Source organism: Anarrhichthys ocellatus, unplaced genomic scaffold, assembly GCF_004355925.1.
Source record: "Anarrhichthys ocellatus isolate YVR2014 unplaced genomic scaffold, GSC_Weel_1.0 scaffold65, whole genome shotgun sequence".
Classification (NCBI taxonomy): domain Eukaryota; kingdom Metazoa; phylum Chordata; class Actinopteri; order Perciformes; family Anarhichadidae; genus Anarrhichthys; species Anarrhichthys ocellatus.
This window is the reverse complement of record NW_022280095.1, coordinates 1,264,033-1,286,733: the sequence shown is the minus strand read 5'-3', so window position 1 is coordinate 1,286,733 and position 22,701 is coordinate 1,264,033. Positions and strand designations below refer to the sequence as shown.

At 44.3% G+C, this 22,701-nt stretch overlaps 1 protein-coding gene across 9 annotated transcripts; it reads left to right on the top strand.

Annotated features, from left to right (window-relative positions):
- The first annotated feature begins 306 nt into the window (after positions 1-306).
- synj1 (synaptojanin 1) lies at positions 307-22,654 on the top strand. 9 transcript variants are annotated; one of them, XM_031872589.1, is made up of 33 exons: positions 307-406; positions 1,345-1,501; positions 1,619-1,705; positions 2,167-2,434; positions 2,645-2,870; positions 3,674-3,757; positions 5,819-5,880; positions 7,407-7,503; positions 8,065-8,240; positions 8,323-8,404; positions 8,504-8,656; positions 9,937-10,102; positions 10,493-10,516; positions 10,981-11,172; positions 11,710-11,794; positions 12,191-12,331; positions 12,429-12,621; positions 12,717-12,875; positions 13,005-13,161; positions 13,346-13,472; positions 13,628-13,840; positions 13,923-14,001; positions 14,112-14,277; positions 14,371-14,550; positions 15,046-15,168; positions 15,383-15,421; positions 16,087-16,134; positions 16,854-16,895; positions 17,610-17,662; positions 17,768-17,957; positions 18,072-18,391; positions 18,681-18,704; positions 19,257-19,342. In XM_031872589.1, the coding sequence occupies exons 2-32, from the start codon at positions 1,378-1,380 to the stop codon at positions 18,699-18,701; spliced, it is 4,077 nt and encodes a 1,358-aa protein (XP_031728449.1). In that variant the 5' UTR covers positions 307-406; positions 1,345-1,377; the 3' UTR covers positions 18,702-18,704; positions 19,257-19,342. The 9 variants fall into 9 exon arrangements, with proteins under 9 accessions (XP_031728449.1, XP_031728443.1, XP_031728441.1 ...); XM_031872583.1 differs by lacking the exon at positions 18,681-18,704 and having other exon boundaries at positions 9,946-10,102; positions 19,257-22,654; XM_031872581.1 differs by lacking the exon at positions 18,681-18,704 and having other exon boundaries at positions 19,257-22,654.
- Positions 22,655-22,701: the final 47 nt, after the last annotated feature.

The window sequence follows — 22,701 nt, the reverse complement described above, 5'->3', positions numbered from 1 at the left end:
TTATGAAACACGACGTCCCGCCCTTCATCGTATACGATTGGACAGCAGTCTTTCAAGGCTGTGTTGATTGGATCGGTGGAGCTGTCAATCATGAGCAAAATCGGGCGAGATCATTTGTGATTTTCTGTAACCAGAGTCTTTATTGCAAATTAACGTGTGTTGGAAATACTCCCCCCAAGGAACGTTCACTGGATATAGCGTGAACATTTTTATATTATATATGTATGTATACATATTTACTATTAATATTTTACTTCCGTTGTCCTTGTACAAAAGCGCACGGTACCAGTTCAGGTATTACGGAACCGTGACGTAGGCGTGCCCAGTGTCGGAATGTACCATTTTGCCAACACACCGGGAAGAATTTTGTTGTGACAGCGGAATATCAACCCGGCGGGGGCAGACGGTAAGTCGAAATCCTCACCCCCTTCCTCTATGCATTTTAAATTAAATGTACAATAGTGAGATAGAGCTGACATTCAAACGTATGCACACGCCTAACCGTTATATGATGAACAGTCAACGTATTAGTAAATGTGAGATTATCATCCCGGACGTGCAGGTTGTACCACCATCAAAACATCGTCAGATAGCGAATCATAGCTATCACCCCTGTGATTGATTTAGCTAACTTAGCTAACGGTATCAGCTAGCATTAGATAGGCGCAGGACAGTTTTATCAGTTTATCACTGACGTTTTGTTCGTTGGTTTCTCTCGTCACTAAACCTAGCTATGAAGCTACGTGTGCAGGGCAACGTTAGCGTTAGCTTCGGCTGCTGCACAGCATTATGAAGTCGTGACTGCCCGTGTCAGGATGGATGATGTTTCAGTCCCCCGGCCTAACGTTATCGTACACAGTATCCGTGCTGCTCATAATCTCCGGGCCACCAGCGAAATTGTGTTTAAAAGATTAGTTTGCCATATGTTTTGGGCCCTTAGCTATGTCCGGGAACTGATTTCCCAATGAAAGATTTCAATATCACGTAATTTGTAATGTTGCCTAATAATACGATACATTTCCATAATGTGCAGGATGTACATTAATGTACATTAAAATGTAAAAGATTTCAACCCCAAAATTGTATTACACACAGTATTTCTATTTAGTTTTTGAAAACTCTTAATTGTTGGTCCAGTTCTAACGCTAGCTGCGCAAACACTACAAAACAAGGGATGTAGATAGATAGATATGTATTATGGTATGGTCATATCACAGGTAACATCTTCATCAATAATCAATACACCGTCATGCATTCTACCAGCCACTGAATTACAGATGTTGCATTTGATTGCGAGTGTCTCTTATCTGATATCCTCATTCATTCTTTTGTTTCGGTTCCCAGGTAATAACGTAGTTTTTTCATCTTGGATCAACAATGGCCTTCAGCAAGGGATATCGCATTTACCACAAGCTGGACCCCCCTCCCTACAGTGTCCTAGTGGAGACCAGGAGCCGGGAAGAATGCCTCATGTTTGAATCCGGGGCTGTTGCCGTCCTGTGTAAGCCATCCTGTTTGATTGCACTGTAATGACAGATGCTTTAGATGTGATTTTTGTACTATGATTACGTCACAGGCACTAGCAACTATTCCCCCTAAATTGCTGTTTGTCTTCCAGCGGCGGCAGAGAAGGAGGCCATTAAAAACTCATATGCCAAGATTCTCGATGCCTATGGCATCTTGGGCGTCCTCCGCTTAAACCTGGGTAAGCTACGGCTGCATCTTCTCTGTTCATTGCTCCGCGTTGCAGACATTTCCTGGATACAGGCCAGATTGTGACCCCAGTGTAGCTGCGAAGGCCTCTTGGTTCATTGGTCTGTCGCTTCTTACTTCTAAGCTGCTTTCTCCTGCCCTCCATCAGACCTTGAAGGCTCTTGTTATCACAACAAAGGGGAAAAAGCTGCGTAAAACATTGAAGCTCGGTCTTAAAGATGGCTGAGATTTGACTGGCTGGTTATTTTCCTTTTAAAGAAGTTTAATTAACTGTTTCCTGTCCAGTCTCTTAGGCCAAATGTTTTATTGTATCTTTTCTCAATGCAGTGCTTCATATCTGTTAATGTACTGCTTGCGTTTATCCTTTTTCTTTACAATTCATCATATACGTTGTTTTCATTCTCATGTCCCTTTCTTTCTTTTTTTTTGGGCATACTCCACTTGCTTCTGCAGGTGACTCCATGCTCCACAGTCTGGTGGTTGTGACCGGATGCAGCTCTGTGGGGAAGGTGCAGGATTCTGAGGTTTTCAGGGTCACACAGACAGATTTCATATCCCTGAAGAATGATCAAGCAGACGAGGACCGGATCGCTGAAGTGCGAAAGGTGTTGAACTCGGGACACTTCTACTTTGCCTGGTCTGCCACTGGTGTCAGCATGGACTTGAGTCTCAATGCACATCGCAGGATCCTAGAGGACACGACAGATAACCGCTTCTTTTGGTAAAAGCATGAAACGATTACTGTTCTAAAGAGAGTAGTAGGCATGTGTTTGGCTCTAACAATCTCTGAAATAGTGGATATGAACTAAATACAGTCTTTCCGGTTGAAATTGTTTCTGCCGAATGTGTGATTTGCAACTTTGCAACAAAATTCACTGCTCATACTGAATTTGTTTTGTGTGTTTACTGTCGTGTCTTGATTACTCAATAGGAACCAATCTCTGCACCTGCACCTGAAACACTACGGAGTAAACTGTGACGACTGGCTGTTGAGGCTGATGTGTGGCGGTGTGGAGGTCAGGACCATCTATGCGGGCCACAAACAGGCCAAGGCCTGCATCTTCTCCCGCCTCAGCTCGGAGCGGGCCGGCACGCGATTCAACGTCCGCGGAACAAACGACGACGGACAGGTGGCCAACTTTGTGGAGACTGAACAGGTGACGGGTTTTGACAGTTTCATTGAATCAGTTTCTATATGCTCTGTGTGCATGGTCACATGGCCTTGGTTCATACAGTCTGTTTAAACACTGGTTATCTATTGACTGGTGTGGAGAAAACCTGGTACGGCCTTAGCGGTGAGACGATTATTGCTCGAGCATTTCGTGCCGTCACTGTCGAAGGACATTGTTCAACAAAATGAATTATAGATTCATAGGTAACATTAAACCCCGACAGGGAAACCAGCAGCATGGTGCTAGTGATGATGATATATCAGCACAAGTCTGAAGCCTTTTACTTTTGCCATAGTTCAACTTCTATATCTAGTTAACATCAGTCCGATCAGTATTTTGTTTTTACTGTATATTTGAATATGCAAGCTTACTTCCCGGCTCTTCATTGTGGCAAATGACTGGATTTGCATTGTCTGGTTTTTTTATAGTTCCTGTTTCAGCAAACAAACACGAAGCTGTACGTTGGACAGAATAACTGGAACTACTACAGTTCAAATACAGTGTAATGCAGTACAACTACACCAATATTTACTGTCTCAAAAACTACCATAGAGGTCATTCAACGTCTCTGTAGAAGTCTAAATAGAAATTAAACATGAGAAGCTTCATAGGTGTGGCGGTAGCTGCATGGTTTTTGTGTTGGATTATATTTTATTGTCAAGTGTTCTAGTTAGTTAACAGTTTATAAAGGATATACTATGTTTTATTTTTGTTCTTTCAATCCTCCTGTAACGTTAATGTAGGTTTTGCTAATGAGCTGAACCAAACGTTCCTCTTGTTTTGAACAGGTTATTTTCCTGGACGACAAAGTTTCCTCCTTCATACAGATCCGTGGGTCCATTCCTCTGTTCTGGGAACAGCCAGGAATCCAGGTAATGGAAACTAAATCTATCCTATAAAGCCAGCATCGAATCGTGACGGTGAGGTTTTACTTTTAGCCACATTATCTGAAAATCCTAAAGCTTCCGTTGCAGATAAGGCTCAATCAGTCCCAGTTGATTGCACAGTGTAAGTGTAAACACTGAACTCTGATGAGGCCCATGTGGAGCTCCTGCAGAACAATACAAAACACTTTAATAAAAATACACTGTATTTGGCTATATGTGGGGAATGAAACATCTCCTTGTAATTACACTGGGTATCTTTATCCTAGTTTTAACACATTGTATCCATGCTGTGTTCAGAAAAAGTCCATTAAGGGTGTTTGGTTGCACCTGAATGAGAATCGGCACCCTAATAGGATGGATGAGAACCCCCACCTGGTACAACCTTTTTGTTTTGCGGTGTTTTTTTGGCTCTTTCGGGTGCTGGCGCTTTCATACTGCAGATAGGGCTTTCTCTGTGCAATGCCAATGACTCAGCAACATCGCTGGGATTCTCCGGCCCTTGTCCTGACATTGCACAGACTAGTGGATTAGGTCAGACGTGGGAGAGGTTAACGATAGATGTAGTGGTTGGTAAAGGGCATTCTTCTGTTTTCCTCAGCTCCCAGACTTCTTTGTTCAGGTGAGAGCCTGGTCTGAAAACATCCCCTAACCACTTCCCTTTCACTTAAGCTGCTGTTATTCCTCAGGAAACTGTAGCACATTTTTCTACCTATCTACAGTTTGGTCAAAACACAGGGCTGTGGGCTCGGGGTTGTTTTCAGACAGAACTGTAGTCTTCCTGCTTTTAAAAGCACTGTTTTAGCTGTTATTCCCCTTGTGGCTTTGTAGGCTTACGCTCACGCTCCCCTTTCCTTACTCTGAGATTCATTCCCTGGGCAGGATGGCTAGTTTCAGTTTGATCCAGAAGCAGAGTTATTGATCTCGGTACAGTTAGTTTACATTAGAACTAGTGGTTAACTACCCTACTATGAAACATGTTAATCGGTAAAGTGGCAGGGTTTCCCCTGCTTAGTCTATTAGAGTCCTGCTTGATGACAAAATCTTAGTGTATCATTATTTTATGGTTGTTTTGGGGAAAGACGCATCAGTGGAATATGATCGCATGTGGCGTCACAATAATATTCACAAATATGCTTTGTACTTTAAAAAGTACAATCAATCAAATATCTAATGAATTGGTTGACGAATGTCTATGATTAATAGTCATGACATATGTAACCTTTAAATGTTTTGTGTGCATTAATTGCGCTTGATTTCACAAATTTCCCTCCGGGTGTTATCTGTTGCTGCAGAGTTGGACTAAGATGAGAAGAGGTTTTGATCGAAGCTGTAACTCGAGTGCTTTTCAGATGCCATCTCAGGAAGTTATTAAATATGCATAGCATAGACATGCACAACAGTAGAAAGAGTGAAGCAAGGAGGAACAAAATGGCAGCAGCATGGAGCAAAGATATTTAGCATCGTATGCCAAAACCAAGCCGGGCACATGCAGAAATGTGGGCAGATAATGCCAATGCAGTGGTAATACTCTTTGACTGGTTTAGACCCAGAATGCACGTCTGATGCTTGTGACCAGTAGGAGAAAGAGGAGGCAGAGACTGAATGCTGCAGGAGGGATGATGACATTAGATCAGAGACGAGAAGATATTTTAGAAAGCAAAAGAAGATGAATAAAAGCTGGGAATGTTTTAGGCAGTGAGGAATTGGGAAAAGAGGTGAATAAAGGTGACGGGCAACAAGATCTCTCTGCTGCTCAGTGTCTTTGTATGAACAAATCTTTTGCTGACCCTGTTTTTCTGTGGTCCTATGCCTTGTTGTCCATCTTTTTTTTTTCCACCATGAAGGTCTCGTTTCCACTGTTATCCAAAATTGCTTACCCAATTTTACCACCAGGTTTTCTGGTCATCTGCAACATGTGTATGTGTGTATGTGTGTGTGTGTGTGTGTGTGCAACTTTCCTTTCTAAGGATTTGATTTGAAGTGAAGAAGAACACCGTGACTTGTGTCTTTTTTCTTTTGTCTCCTCTGGATGTCTCTGACCTGCAGGTCGGCTCTCATCGTGTCAAACTCTCAAGGGGATTCGAGGCAAATGCACCAGCATTCGAAAGGTAAATGTTCAGCGCACTGTGTGTGTGTGTATGTGCATGTTAATAATGTGTAGCAGTCTCCAGCTGCTTTATCTGGCCTTCAACAGATTACCATCGCTCTGAGGAGCAGGGGAAACACATTAATACTTTGTCTCCTGCAGTCACCGCCCAAGGTGCAACAGAGAAATGCTCTCCGGACTCTGAGAGGAGAACTTGTTAATTGAAGTGTGTCCTCAGAGGCCGGTTTATTGAAGGGAACCGAAAGGACACATTAGTAGTCCTTGATCAACCCCTGTTTTATTTTTATATAGTTTAGATCCAGAGACTATTCTCTCATTTTATCCCAGTAACTGTATCCTTTGAAAATCAGCTCTGACTGTTGGGGAGAGAAAAAGCGTTGGATTGGGTCTTTGGTTACTCATCTTGCCTTAACTGGCAGTGAATTGTAGACACCAGGTGGCCAGTGACAAATATGTGCCTCCTAAATTGGAATCATCCCCATTTTTTTTTAATCTAAAACCGATCACCCAAACAAACAAACCCAACATTTCTCTAGTTTCTTTACAGACAGTGGGTCAGTGTTTGCAAATACCACAACACAGCTACGCTCACGAAGCCGTCAGTCTGATAACAAAACAATGGAAGTCTGTAAAGATTTCCCCCAAAATCATCATTGTAACCATAGGTGATGCTGGAACTCTGTGAAGTTCACCGTCTTTCAGTTCTCGATATCGTGGACTTGTGAGGATTGACTGAGCTGAGCCCAGATAGCAACGTAACCCCCCCCCCCCCCCTTTGCTTTTCAGTATCCTGAACATGCCGAGGCAAGCACGTCAGATGGTACACCAGTTATATTTTGAAACAAATTAGTCATTTCTTCACACCAAGTCTTTGGCAATGCTTCCAGTCTTTCTCAGTATCTCTCCGGACTTGTGACTCATCCATCCGTTGTTCTATCTCGTCAGTTTCTGCAGTGACAAGATTTCTGTGTTGAAATTCCTGAGATGGTACAAAGCTAACAAGAACATCTTTTTATAAACACGAACAGTAGCCTCGGTCTGCTATCCGCCCCATCTATTTCTGCAATGTGTTGAAGCAGTTTGTTCAGAGGCCCGCCGTTATTTAAGTGTCCCTCCCTTTGTCCCTCCAGTCTTTAAAACATCTTCTGCGAAAAACACATCCCTACCGAAGTGCATCTTTGGATGAATCCCCTTCATATACGTAGTTGTAGTTCCTATTTTAGCGAGCAAATGTCACAGCTGAAGAAAGATGCATTGAAATACAAATAAGCAAAAAGACTTTTGACCATAATATTTCCCTGCCGACTCCAAAAATGAATTTAAATCAACATTTCTTGCCATTGTTGATATATACATCGGGGCTGCAGCATTCACTGTGTGTAATTATGAAGCTCAAGCATTGGTACCCAGCATGGGGACTTTAATGTGTTACGATAAATGTTAGAATGTATGCACTATTAGTCTGTGATGTAATTTGAGACCTTTATGGATGCTTATTAGTATGTGATTTGTATATTTGTTGTCCAGACACTTTACTACACTGCGGAGGTTGTATGGTAAACAGGTGATCATCAACCTGCTTGGGAGTAAGGAAGGGGAACACATGCTCAGCAAAGCTTTTCAGGTGAGAGCAGCCGTCCTCCGTCCCTTCACACTGACATGTACTAAAAGACATTTATCTGATACTTCTGACAAAGAACTACTGGCAGCAAATAGTGTGCATCAAAACAGATTAGTATCCCAATTACTGTACCTTGAGGCTGCATTTCGTTGATTAATATTAAAGGCACTTCCTGGTTGTCATATCCAGAAATGTTGTGTCCTCAGGTGTGGATTTAAGTGCACAATAACAAATGCAGGGCAGCTCTTTATTTTCACTCCGTGTGAAATATGATGGTTCCTTGTGTGTCATCGTTTAGCCAAGTTTTTATCTGTAATGCCAATCTTTCCATTGAGGAAATGAAGTTGATAGTGTTGCCAGCTGTTAACTGAGCCCTCGTTTTACAACATGAGCTGCATCTTCACATACTCTAACCAAAGGTTTCCTTAGAGCTCAAGCCTTTGGGTTTTGTGTTCATGAATGCAAACTAGTGTTGCTTCGTAGGTACAGGCAACCCACCTTGCATGCACAACATTTTTTGCATTCAGTTAAAGTTTCTGTAAATAAGTCTTCTTCCTCTCTCAGAGTCACCTGAAGGCATCAGAGCACGCTTCAGCAGTGAAGATGGTGAACTTTGACTACCATCAAAATGTGAAGGGGGGCAAAGCGGACAAACTCCACAGTGTCCTCAAACCCTACCTCAACAAGTTCACAGAAGAGTGCGGGTTCTTCTACTACTCTGCAGAGACGGGCATCGTGAGGTGAGGAATTAATATGGAGTAAGTAGTAGTCAATGCAATGTTTGTTATTGATCCTTAACGTCAGAACATTGTGTCTTTTTAGGACTCAGGGTGGGACCATTAGGACCAACTGCCTGGACTGTTTGGATAGAACCAACAGTGTGCAGGCCTTCTTTGCCCTTGAGGTAATAGTCACAGTATGCTCTTCTATTGTTATAAGATAGTCAAAGTCCATTGTTTTTAATGTTGACGCTCATAGTCTAAACGCCCCCGTTCCTCACCAGATGCTGCCCAAGCAGCTGGAGGAAATGAGTCTGACAGAGAAACCCCAGCTGGTGGCCAGGTTCCAGGAGGTCTTTAGGACCATGTGGTCTGCCAATGGAGACTCCGTCAGTAAGATCTACGCGGGCACTGGTGCCCTGGATGGCAAGGCCAAGGTACACGAAAGAGACTCACCAAATACACACAAAAAATACAAGTTCACATTTTCCTGATTATTAAGAGACAGCAGGTTATCATAGCTGCACTTGATGTAGGATTTTAACGGTTTTGTCAGATTTGATTAATTTTAGCACTTTATGGTACAGCTCAGCCAACGTCCACCAAATTGTTGATCCTGTCTGGGGACATGAAGAAGTGAATGACAGCATTTGATAAAAGCAAATTGAGCAAACCGTAGTATTGAATCAGTTATATGTTTAGTTATTTGGTTTATATTTGTCTTCTCATGAAGCAAAATGGACTTAAAGATTGAATTACTGTTTGTTCCTAAAAGATGTAAAGGGTTGATATTTAATTAGCTACTCTGGAATAGACAATGTTGATAAACACTTACACGTGATAGACTATTCCAACTGAAAAGAAAAATAAAGCTTTAGCTCAGGCAAGATTTCCAAGTACATCAAAGTTTTGCCCCGTTAAATGAATATCTACTTAAAGAAATGGCACAAATTGTGACCCTCAAATTCAACAGAACTGGGGATTTAAAGTGTTACCTTTGGAATGTGATCTTAAACCATAGATGGTACTTAAAACAATGCCTAGTTGTGCATGCAGTGACAGAGTGGATCTCCTCTGTGTGTAGAACTGTGTGCTTCAGTTTCTAAACTCTTGTGTGATATCTCTTTCTGCTGTCTGGACCTCTCTACCTCTGTGGTAAGTGAACAAGGCAGTCGATGTCGTTTTTGAGCTGTTTCTGGGGCGTTGTTGGTTTCAGTGTCTGTGGGTTAAATGATGATGATGGTGGAGGATGGGATAGTTGGGACCTCTTTTATTTAAAAAACACAAAAACTTGATTTTATTCCCCTTGAGGTATACGTGTGATGCATACTGTCTTGACCTGGCAACTGTGGAACGCTCCATGGCGTTCTACTCCACAGCGTTCTACTGATCCACAGAAATGAGCTAAAAAATAAAAGTTGTTTCACTACAGTATCATCTTCTATTGTCGCCTACATTATCTGGTTACATCTGCTGTCTTGATTGGATGAACTTGGAGGAATCAATAATAATGATCACCATGTGGCATGTTGCACATCAATCAGTGAAGTTTTGATTCTTCCCGGTTCGTCAAATGACTTGGATCCGTCTCGTGTGTTCCTCCTTTTCTTCTCTTCCATGGTTGGAGTGGAAAGTACAAACTTTTTTTTTTTTTCCACACAAAGTGAGAGTATAGCTAATAACTTTTCTTTTTTTTCTTTTTTGTGGCTGTTTGTAGGTGGGAAAGCTAAAAGATGGCGCTCGTTCTGTGACCAGGACCATCCAGAACAACTTCTTTGACAGTTCTAAGCAGGAGGCGATAGACATCCTGAGGCTGGGCTCCACACTCAACAGCGATTTGGCCGACAAGGCTCGGGCCTTGCTCACCACTTCCAGTCTTTATGGTAATTCTTTACAACATATGATATATTACTTTACTGAGTCAACAGATCACATCTTCCCTAAAATGTACAAATGAATAGTGTTACAAATGCAAGTTTTTGCTCCGTATTCCAAGCATCTATATTTTGTCATTTTAAGAAAATCTTCTCTTCTCCTCCCAAGTGGAGGAGGAGTTTACATATTTTGGCTGAGTTTGGACCTGTATCTGTTGTAGCCCTGCTAGCCAGAAGCTTCTCTGCACGATAGAAGGGTTGGTCTGCGAGCGTAATCTCCAAGTGTCAGCTCTCTGTCCCTGTTAGATTAATGCTGACCGAATTATCTGTTAAAGCACTGGTTAACCCGCCCTTCTCTCCCCTCTCCCCCCCCCCCCACCCCGCTGCTCACAATCTTAGTCACTGAGCCCGTCTTACAATCAGGTATAGTAACTGCCAGACTGCCCGCAGTGGACGGATCTCTTCATCCCACATAGTTGTCCTATCATTTGTGTTTGCTGCTCATTATTGTTCATTCATTTATGACCCATCTTTGGTAGTGGTTCAACTCTGTCTGTCGCACATCATCAGGCCTTCGCAATAGTGATTAAAAGAATGCAGAATTTTGCAATGAAATTGAACATTACCTTGAGTGGAAATTTAAAGACAGAAATGACCAATTACCAAAGTTGATGATTTGATTGTCATCTGTACTTCAACTGGTTTGTGTCCTTTATTCCATGACCCATGTTTTAGGACATTGTTTCAGTCTTCCTCTGTTGTATTTGGATGTTCTCCCATTGGTTTTGATTAGATTTTTGTTTTGTTTCCCCTGTATGCCTTCCTTTCCTGCAGACACACGTACTCAACCATTTTACACTCTAATCCTACTTTCCTCCCCTTTACAGCCTCCCCGAGAGTATTGCTGGGAATGTGTCAGAACTACCATAAATACACACGGCCCAAGCAGATCCGGGTGTGCACCGGCACCTGGAATGTCAACGGGGGTAAACAGTTTCGCAGCATTGCTTTCCGCAACCAGACGCTCAACGACTGGCTGTTGGATGCTCCAAAGAAGGCGGGGCATCCTGAGTTCCAGGGTATGTCGGTGTTTGTTCCTCTGCACTCACTGGTGGTAAATGTCATGTCTGGAGGTTATGTGTTTTTAGGGCTGCTCTTTTTTTAATTTGCTGAAAGGAATAGTTTGACATTTTGGGAAGTATGGTTATTCACTTTCTTCCTGAAAATTAAAAAAGAACAATACCATGTTTGTACAATATATATATAAAGCTATAGACAGCAGCCGGTTAGCTTAGCTTAGCACAAAATAATTAGCCTGGCTCTGTCAGAAGGAAACAATATACGGCTACCAGCATGTTAGATCTCCGGTTTAAAGGAGGGTTATGGGCCAGACTATTTCTTGGCATAGTGCAGTAACTTTCTCTGCTGGTTGCTGAACACTAAAGGCAAGACTTCAGGAAGTCACTGAATTATATCTATATTTACTTCATGAGGTCCAGGGAGCTAAATGATCAACAACAGTTGGCATTGTTCAAACTGAGCATTTGCTAGGTGGATAAATGATAATCATTTTTATCAGACGTGTGTTGAACATTGTGTATTCTTTCTCTTTACAGACAGCAAAGCAAACCCCATAGATATCTTCGCCATCGGTTTTGAGGAAATGGTTGAGCTAAATGCTGGCAATATTGTCAGTGCGAGGTATGTGTGCAAGATTCCAGCCGGTCTGTTTTTGTTTTTTTTTACCAATGGGCCATAGAAGAAGAAGTGTTTATCTGTGCTCTATACATCTTTCTCTCTAGCTCAGTAGTTTCACTTTAAAAAATAAATATTATGAAATATTTAACTGTGTTAATTACATTCAAAATGGTATGAACAGTTCATATATAGTAGTAGAAATAAAATCCTGAAAAAGGATGCTTAGGCCTGAGTTGACAAGGCTGATATTATGTTCATTATTTTGGTTTTATATCTTGAGGACGGACAAAGAAGATTTAGTAACTTCTTTTTTTTGTGATCACCTTTTTTTATTCTTTGTGCGGTGGTTTTTTCTCCTCTTTTTCTGCATTATGACACATATTTCTGTTTTTGTCTCAGCACTACAAACCAGAAACTATGGGCAGCTGAGCTACAAAAAAACATATCGCGGGACCACAAGTATGTGCTGCTGGCTTCAGAGCAGCTGGTGGGAGTGTGTCTGTTCGTCTTCATCCGCCCACAGCACGCGCCCTTCATCAGGTAGGAACTGTGCGCATTGCCACGAGAGACGCGTCTAGTCATACCGCACGGTTATTGTAGCAAATGTAACTGTTTGCATTCGATATGTTTCTCTCAGGGATGTTGCTGTAGATACTGTCAAAACCGGGATGGGCGGGGCTACAGGCAACAAAGGAGGTGTGGCCATCCGCCTGCTCTTCCATACCACCAGCATCTGCTTCGTCTGCTCCCACTTTGCTGCTGGCCAGTCACAGGTCAAGGAGAGGAATGACGACTACAGTGAGATCACACGCAGACTCACCTTCCCCATGGTAAAAAAAACGACAAACATGACATCAGCAAGTGATTCCTCAAACACGTTTCTGCATTACTTAAGGGTAACCGCATTCGTCTTGTCCTTGCCCAGGGTCGTCTGCTGTACTCGCATGACTACGTCTTCTGGTGTGGAGACTTTAACTATCGGATCAGCCTGCCCAACGAAGAAGTGAAAGAGCTAATCAAACAGCAAAACTGGGAAGCCTTGACAGCTGGGGACCAGTTGCTGGACCAGAAGAATGCTGGTTTGGTAGGACCTGCAGCACACGTGCATGTTTACAGCACTAATAACTTTCACTTCCTCTCAACAGAAAACGGTGTACCGCAACATCGAGCCTTTTTTTTATCGCGCGTACTAATGCAGAAACTTCTTCAACAGGTGTTCCGAGGTTTTATCGAGGGGAAGTTGGATTTTGCGCCCACCTACAAGTATGACCTCTTCTCAGAAGATTATGACACCAGTGAGAAGTGCCGCACACCAGCCTGGACGGACCGCATACTCTGGAAGAGGAGGAAGTGGAACTTTGATAAAACAGGTAAGGTGCAGAGCCTCTGCAGATAAATCGAACCAACACAGACAAAGTTAAAACAATGGCAAAAATATGTTTTACACCTAAGCCCCTTCTCCACTGGACAAAAACCCCACTGACATCTGGCTTTTGTCTTAATTGGGAAAGGTTACAAAGGGGTATTTTATATGCATCTGTGCATGTTTTGCAGCTGAGGAGATGAATGTAGTTGGAGCAGCTTCTACATCCGGGGAGAATGACGACGATCCAGATAACCCCTGGAGCGCAGGCACTCTGAAGTACTATGGCAGGGCTGAGCTTAAGACCTCCGACCACAGGTAAATAACAAGATAGATCTGTTAGCGTTTCACCACAACAGTGTAATTTGCTGCATTTCCTTCTCAAAGTGAAATATAACAATGTTGTAAACGAATATATTTTATTTCTCTTTAATCAAACATCGCCTTCCTCAACGTCGCCCGTCTTTCTTTAGGCCCGTGGTGTCGATAATGGACGTGGACATCCTGGAGGTGGACCCGGACGCGCGGCACCAGGTCTACAAAGAAGTCATCGCCCTGCAGGGGCCTCCGGACGGCACCATCCTGGTGTCCCTCTGCTCCTCCGGCCCCGACGACTACTTTGACGATGCTCTCATAGACGAGCTGCTGGACAAGTTTGCTCAATTCGGAGAGGTCATCCTCATCAGGTGAGCTTGAAAGCACGACACAGACGGACACGTATCACCTTCAGACGGTGGGACTGCATTGACAAAGTCCTTGTTTATGCAGGTTTGTTGAGGAGAAGATGTGGGTGACTTTCCTGGAAGGTTACTCTGCTCTTGCTGCGCTTTCTCTCAGCGCTTCCACTGTAAGTCATCGCTGATTGTGTTCATTACTTCGAAGCTATACAAATGCTCCATAAGTCAACTGTGTACCTGGTAACTAGTCTATTGTCTGTGGCTCTTGGTTACATCGTAGGTCCTCGGCAAACTGATTGACATCCGTCTGAAGAGTTCGGGCTGGATCAAGAGTCTGGAGGAGGAGATGAGTGTGGAGAGAATCTGTGGGAGCATCCCCACCTCGGCCAGCTCCACCCTGCTTGCTGAGGACACGGACATGGGCGACGATGATTATGATATGGAAGGTGAGGGATGACAGCCAATCAATCCTAATCCTCGTCTTCAGAAATCTCAGTTTATTTATAGAATGTTTATGAATTCCTGCCTTTAATAACCAGGTGATGTGGACGAGGAGGTGGAGGAGATCCTTCCCCAGCACCTTCAGCCTGGAGCAGGCACCGGCCCTCTATCCTCCCCTTTCCCCTCCCCCCGCAGTAGTCCCTGTCACTCCCCCACCCAGGGGGAGCCTGTCGCCCCCGGCAGGTCTGCTCGAGGTCAACCCTCCCGCCCATCACAAGGTATATACTGAATATATATATATATATATATATATATATATATTAAAAAAAAAAAAAACATAAAACATGTGCATCTTGACACACACCTGGAATCAGGTTGCTAAAAGTACCGTCCATGAATCAGCCCAGGCTCCAGTCTATAAACTATAATTCTGTTCTGTTTGTGATGCCCTGAAGACGAGTTAAGCCCATCATCACTGAGGAGAGACATTCCAGGTAAAATGTAGTGCGTGATGATGTTTAGTGTTAGAGGGCGTGTAGTGTGTCTTCCAGTAAACGACTTGTTTCCTTCTGAAACATGCTTCATGGTGTGGTATTCAAATGTGTGCAGTGTTAGCTTCCTCCTTTTCTTTGGTCAACACTGAATCATAGCTGTGGAACAAATTGTAGGATGAGTTGTTTGTCTATTCAACTTTCAGAAAACTAGGGCTCATGGCTTTGTATATATTCCTCTGTGAAAGCACAATCTTTAGATTTCTCTTGTTTTCCTTCTAGGGCCTCCTGTGGACTTCCAGCCTGGTGCCCCCACATCTTCAGAGCCCAAACGCCCGCCCCCCCCTCGTCCCCACGCCCCCCCAGCCCGCCCAGCACCTCCTCAACGCCCACCACCACCTTCAGGTAAAACATCACACTTGAGCCTTGTCTACAGCTAATTAAAGCATCAACTTTCTGACATTTTAGTCACGGTAGCAGAGCTTCAGTCAGAGCAACCAAATACAATCCCACATTGGAAGAGTAAATATTTAATTTTTCAGCACGATACAGCACGAGATACACAATCCAGGTGTTAACATTGTCACCTTTGTCCCACTTCTTCACCTCGTTCCTGAAGGAGGCATGAGCCCTCTGCCAGTTAGAAAGGGCTCTGCAGGTAAAGTGATGAGCATTGAACTGTGTGTCCATATGCTTACAGGGCTGAAGCATTTAAAGTAGTGGCTGCTATGTTCCATCTGATGCTACACACGGAGAGGCACAATGCATCAGGAGGCCGTCGTCAGTTCCAATGCTCATTTCAGTTCAGCATAGTTAGTTTTTGGATGATTGTGTGATGCAGAAACAAAGTGTATTCATTCACTGAAGCATCAACACGACACAAACCCTCAAACACTGGGCTGTCCTCGTGTTTAGCTTCAGCTTTTCAACTCGTTGAAACACGACATGTTGCCACAAACATCCACCCAAATCCATTCCAGATTAAAAAGTGAAGTGGAAATAGGCCACGGGGTTGCTGAGTCATGTTTTAATTAAGACAACAACTCCTAGATTAAGGTTTTTTTTCGAGTGCTGATTGGGTCAAGTTCAAAATGCCGTGCTTCTTGTGCATCATCACAATCATTCCCCTGAATATGTGGTTTTGGTGAATGTAAATTCTTTACAATAATATTCTCCTCTGTGGTATATTTGTGAGTACTGTAAAAGTGTGGTTATTAATTAGCTTAGACATTGTCCTAGGTTTATTTTTTGTGTGGGAGTAGCTGGTAAGTCATGATGTATTATTTCATATTGAAATACTCTTTTCCCCTCTTTGACTTGAAGACTGTGGCGAATGGCCCAACCCACTGTTTGGTAGGAGAGGCAGTGAAGGTAACTGTCCAGGCGGTGTGTCTTTACATATTAGCTGGTCCTAGTAGTCTTACACCCAGTCATCAATGCTCCTTTTGGACATTGATGATTCACCTTTTAGCAATTCTTCATCATTAGAGGCCATCTTAAGTCTTTTGTATGTGTGCAGGAGAGATGTGCTTGGTAGGTAGCCTGTTGTTTGGCTAATTTAAGTGCAAAGTAAGCAGCAAATGAAAAAAGGCATGTTCCTATGTGTTTTTTAATCTAAGTAATAGGAAGGATATGCATCGTACTAATTTAATTTAACTTTAATTCCATTATAATCAGGAGTCATGCAGGAGACCGTCGGACTGAAATGTCTGCACATATTAGGGAACTGGATACCTCACGTCTGCATTATTACGTCCGAAACAAATACTGATTTGGTGACCGCGGTCTTTCCGTAACTGAGGAGATATCGTGAGTTAAAGGAAAATCCCTTTTGGTCCAAAAGGTCTTAAAGTCAGCTCGGCTTCAGTAATCCTCTGATTAGTTGGGAATTCCTTCTGAGGCGGGTAAGATATTCAGACTCGCAGCGTCTCAGACTTCCCTGCTCTGCTGCATTACTACTGGCGTTCGCTATTCCTAGTGCTTCTTGTAAAGGGTTGTCATTGGGAACGCTTGCTTCCTTTGACCGGTATTCCACTTTGTGTATAACACTAATGTGGTTTGGTTTACTTTTGTGCTGCAAAAAAAAAAAGGACCAAAAAGCCCCGCTCTCCCTCGGCCAGAAGCAGCTACAGGTGAGTGCCACGAAGCATGACGTAGCATTTGTCCCGTGAACGCTCGTCTTTGTGGGTAGTTTTCTTGTACTTGCTGGGGGTGATACGATGATTATCCCCTTTCTGTCTACTGTAAATCCTGTGTTATGTATTTATACATTGACACAAAATAAGCCTGTCCCAGGGTGGAGGGTAGGGTTCGGTTGCTTAGCCAATTTGTGACTCGGCCTGTCTTCACGTGACCATTTGTATTATGTGTGTGTGGATAGCTGAGTCCCTGTGTCACATTGAGGATGTGCGTGATTAGCTGGGTTGACTTGCGTTTGGTGACTGTACAGTGAAGTATTAAACAGAAACAGACCTCTAAGTCTCGTGGAACACGAGAATAGTGAAAGAAAAGGTGTGTGAGCTGTGTGATAAGCAGTTGGCTCACAGAACCAGGCCTGCCTCTCCTCCAGACCTCCTGCAGCTCAGGAATGACTCATCATTATTAATTAAGCCAGCCACAGGGAGTTTGTTTTGCGTTATAGGTTGGGGTGTGTTTGCAGTGCACCCGTGTGTAACTTGGTTTTGTACTAAAAGTTACCGTCATTGTTTCTATTAAACCTCACACCTCCCTAAACGCTCCTCCCACTGTTCCTTACATCTCTCCCTAGGGAGCACAGCCCACATGATGAATACAGAATAGTACGATATTTGCTGATGTAAACGGTTTGTCTTTCTTAACCCTTGCAGCTCGAGGCCAGGTAGCAGTGGGAGCTCCTGGACCTGGAGGTGCTCCGAGACCCGTGAGTTTACAAACTCAAAACATTCATAAAGTTTGTCTTTTACTCATTTTTACCAAATTTGTTAATTTCTCTCTATTCTCTTTTCCCTTTCCTTTGTCATCCCAGAATATCCCTCCTCGAGCAGGGGTGATCAGTATGCCCCCTCAGTCTCGCCCACCACCTCTCTCTCACCCTGGAGCACCCAGACCCATCCCAGAGGTGCATCCTGGGGCCCCTCGGCCCATCCCAGACACCCACCCTGGAGCCCCACGCCCTGTGGCCAGTGGCCAGGTCAAGCCGACCGACCTGCCTCTGGGTAAGGAAATGTGTTTTTTTACAGATTATACAGCGTTATACTAGATTACCAACACGAGGATGTTATTAATGTGATACGATTTAAGCCTGAACTTGTCCCCGTTTCCTCGCCCAGGTCCCCCTCCCTCGGCTCCTCCTCCTGCAGAGCCCCCTGCAGCCAGACCCCAGGTCCCATCACCCATGCAGCCGCCCATGCAGCCCCAACCAGCTGCCCCGACAGTTCAGTCCCAACTCCAAGCACCCATGCAGCCCACAATCTCAGCTCCGCTCCAGCCACAGCAAGCTCCTAAAGCAGGGCCCCCCCCTGCTGCTGCTGCCCCCCCTGCTGTTGGCTCTCCACAAGGTCTAGCCTCTCCTAAGCCCCCGCCACGTTCACGCTCCTCTCACACTCTGCCACCTGACGCCGCCAAGTCTGAGACGGCCCCAGCTGCGCAGGTTCGTGGCAACTTCCTTTTTAATTAATCTTAAATCCGAATTTCTGCAACTGAACAAACGCTATTATAATTATCTATTGAGCACACTGATTTCTCTCCTTTAATGTCGTTAAATAATGTAGGACAGGTTCTCAGATTCTTCTCATTAGACAAGATATTGTATGCTATTTATGACAAGTGTTGGAGGCGAAGACTGCAACAATAGCTTCTTTCTGCTCCTTTGAGCTTAGTTTGTCTGTGTCGTTCTTCCTGCTTTTGTCTCTCTGATACATTTGTCTCTCTCTCACAAGCTGGAGAAGCCCTCAGGGTGACAGGTACTTTATATTAAACCACCTCTTTGTCTCATCTTCCATAGCACAACAGTCCTCTGCTCTGACGTTATTACCTCTCATACGTTGCACCCAGTAACCTCTCTCTTTCATTTCGTGACCAATTTTTCTTTCCTTTTTTACGTCTTCGCAAAGAAGATATTTTAACCAAAGCATTCCTTGTCTTCTGTTTTGTCGGTCAACATATCAAACCATAAACAACGTGGGAAAAAAATGTGATGTTAAGTTGTTGGCCATTCCCCCCCCCTCACTAGTCCTTTCATATCTGCTCTCTGTGGTTCAGGTGACTGAGCACATATGCAATGACATCCTCATTTAATTTTATATTTTGTTTTGTATTATTTAATTCATTTGTGTTAGAGTTGGTGATTGTATGTGATACATAGATCAGTAATATGTAACTGTTTGTTTTCAATGGATATCTTTAAACTTTGATCCGAGCTAAAGAAAGAAGTTGGCAACAAATCAGCTCCATGGTTCATATTTTCACACAGCATTTGTTGTGACAGCTGACTGGATGTCTCTGTTCCTCCTCAGACCAATGGAATGAATGGAATCCAAAGAGAAGCACAATGGAAGCCCGACCCCTTCGACACACTTGCTTCTGATCTCCTCTCCTCCTCCTCGTCCTCCTCCTGGCACACCACCCAGTCTCTGACCCGAGGCTCCTCCCTGCGTGCCCCCCCCTCCGTTCCCACGTCTTCGTCCGCCAGCACCCTCCCTTCATCCTTCTCCCTCCAGCCCTCCGCTCTGTCGGACCCACAGGCGCTCAACTCGTCGTCGTCCTCCTCGCTTTCCACCCCGTCGCCGTTCGCCTCCTCCCTGCTGCCGCCCCCTCCGGTCCCGTCTCGTAGCCGCTCGCAGGAGACGCTGCGCGGGGCCTCCCCTGGCCCCCTCCTGACTGACCCGCTTCCAGCCCGCCCGAGCAGCACCAATCCCTTCACAGGCTCGCTGCCGCAACAACAGCAGTACCGCTCGCTCACGCCGGACTTCAGCGTCCATCGTCCCGCCCCGACGCCAAACATTCAGAGGACCATGTCTGCTCTTACTCCACCACTCATCCCCACCCCCGCTCCGACAGCAGCCGCTACTGCTGCACCCGCCTTCCAGCTCCAGAGGACCACGTCCCTGTTCGGTCCGTCATCCACTTTTCCTTCTCCACCTCCTCCTCTGCTCCCCCTTGCCCCGTCTCCTGTCCCCTCCTTGCCCCTGGTGCCAGCCTCCTCCATTCCGCCTGTCCTCGCACCTCGTCGCCAGCCGCCTCCCCCGGGAGGCAAACCGACCCAGCGGTGGGTCACTTTTGATGATGATTTGGATTTTCAACCTCCGACCAAAACGCCACAGGCCCCCGTCTTCCCGTCCAGTTCCCTAGTGGCCCAAACTCAGCCCTCGAGCTCTCTGTTTGACTCCGAGCCCGACTGGTTATCCTCGGTCCCGTCGGTATTCCCAAATCTCCGTCCTCCCTGTCCCAAGTAGAACCGTAAACAGTACCCCCCCCCCCCCCAGGGACCCACCAACGACTGCTTCTTCCCCAGGAAGGGAACAGAAAGACAGGCTCACTCTTAATATGTAAAGGGCATATCCAGATATGTATAGATCTATGATATATGTGTGTGTATGTACAAAAGAGACGATATTTAAAGAAAGTATAGACCAATCCCCGTCTGAATCCCAGGAAACGATTTACGTCTCGAGCAGCACGGGCCCTAAAAGTGTGTTCTAAACTCGACCACAGAGATGTTTGCTTGCTCCCTGATGTTACCATTTATTTTAATATGAGTTGTTCTGTTTATTTTTAATCGTGGCAGCAAACATGTGCCTGTGTCTACGGTATAGTGTTATGTATAAAGTACATCAATACGCACAAATCATGTGTTTATCGTGTGCAATATCGAGAGGTTTGTGTGTGGCCGTGCAGCTTCAGCATTAGCTACGCTGCGGCTCATATCCACCCTTCTGACTAATCTGTACATCGGAGCGGGATTCTCAGAGTAGCGGGTAATCTTCTACCTTCTCTGTGTACTTGTAGTAGAAGGTTATGCACTGCAGGTTTTTTTTCCATTTGCTCCCAACCATAGTTTGTTTTGTTCTGTTCTTTTGTGTCTGAGGGGTGCAGAGCTTGCTTTTATCATGAATGTACTTTTATGTTGCACTGGGTTTCGCCTCCTTGCTGACACCACGTGGTGAACCAGAATGCCACAAGTCCGCGTCATAGTCCGTTCACTGCCGCAACACCGATGTCATTTTGTTCTCGCTCTATTCAGTCGTCGCTCTTTGTCAACGGGCTGTTGCGCTAAGCTGAGTATATTTTGTAGCGCTATATCAAAGCCTATACATAGTGATTATGTATGTTTTCAATATGGATAGGACTCAGTGTGTGTGTGTGTGTGTGTGTGTGTGTGTGTGTGTGTGTGTTTGTGATGGCCGCATCAGGGATTTGCACAATGTAACTGATGCACCGACAGGCTGCTCTTGGTTGTGTTCTTGCTGAGTGACAGAAATGAGAACCTGCGGATTGAAGAGACGACCCGAAGCATTGAACCACACTAGTGTAGGATCAGATCAGTGGCGCGTGTATACTGCTGTTAAGTACGACGCAGGTGTGCCATGCATAATAATAATAATAATAATAAGAGGGCACTTTTATTTTAATTTTATTCAACTTTTGTTTATTGCAAAAGCCATGTTTTTTTTAAGTTCTACAAACAATTACTCTAAATAATCTATTGTTGATAACTGTGGTGAGAAGTGATGTGTTGTGTTTGAGGTGCATATCGTCTGTTGTCGTGTTTGTGTTTGGATGTGTGTGAGTGTGTGTGTGTGTACATAGTTAAGAGTAGAATATCAGAGCTTTTCCCCGAGGAAGTCTTCTCATTTAAGTGCACACCGTGTATTTGCTTACAGGTTTTGAACCAACAGCCACTGTATTCTTTCATAAATAGTTGTAACTGTATTTCCAATCTCCAGCTTGCCCCGGGGCTGTGGAGTGACCTCACTGTATGCAAACATCTTAAACAATAAAAGACAAAGGACTTTTACCACAAAGCACCCACCACCTGTGTGTGACAATTCCCACCATAGCAACACTAACGGACTGTACAGACTCGACTACACTGTAACCAACGCATCACCACACTTTCATTTCCAGTGGACTGTGTGCTGTGTTCTTCCCAGGCGCAGCGTGGCCCACATTCCAGACAGTAGTGTGATTTGAGTGTCTTCTCGGCAGTTTGCAGGTCCAACTGTGATATCGAGCCCATGGCCGCTTTCCCTCCAGTCGAGCGTAGTTGTTACGGAGCCTCGCTGATTATTTGACCATTCATGAGGCGTGTTTGTTATGTTGTCAGAGGTGATGTGTCAGTATTTTTTTATTTTCCTGTACTACGTTATTTCACTCTTTGGCTGCTGTTGAGATGTCAGTGTCAATGTTGACAATGGAGGATAAAACAGAAATAGTACGAGCTAACTAATGCTTCTGCCCTTTGTTTAAACACAATAGGAATTATATTTGTTCACTGCACTGAAAGCATCGGCTATCTATGTAAGCAAGTGTATCGGGTTGCCTTTGCTTAAATGTCATCTCTGAGGCATTCATTGTGTTTTCCACGTGTGTGCAGTAGGTCATGTATCTGCATTAATGGTAGGTAACTAGCCAGCGCTTTGTGTCCCGTCATGTTCAAGATGAGATTTTATAGGAAACATATTGCTCCTTTTTTCGTGAGGTTGGTGTCCCCTTTTTATGGTTATAATCCATAGTAAATAAAGAGTCTGTTGTTGTTGAACATATTCTTGTATGTATTAAAGACAAAACATGAAAACTGCAAGTCATGTTAATATCCAACGTTCCATATTTTAAGTGCGAAGCTCATTGCACATTTATGTATGAAGCAGTTTGTGTTGTATGTATGCAAAAATAAATGTAAGTTGACCCTGAATGGTGATGTTTGTCTTCTCTGACTGCAGGCTGTGACCTTATTGCACA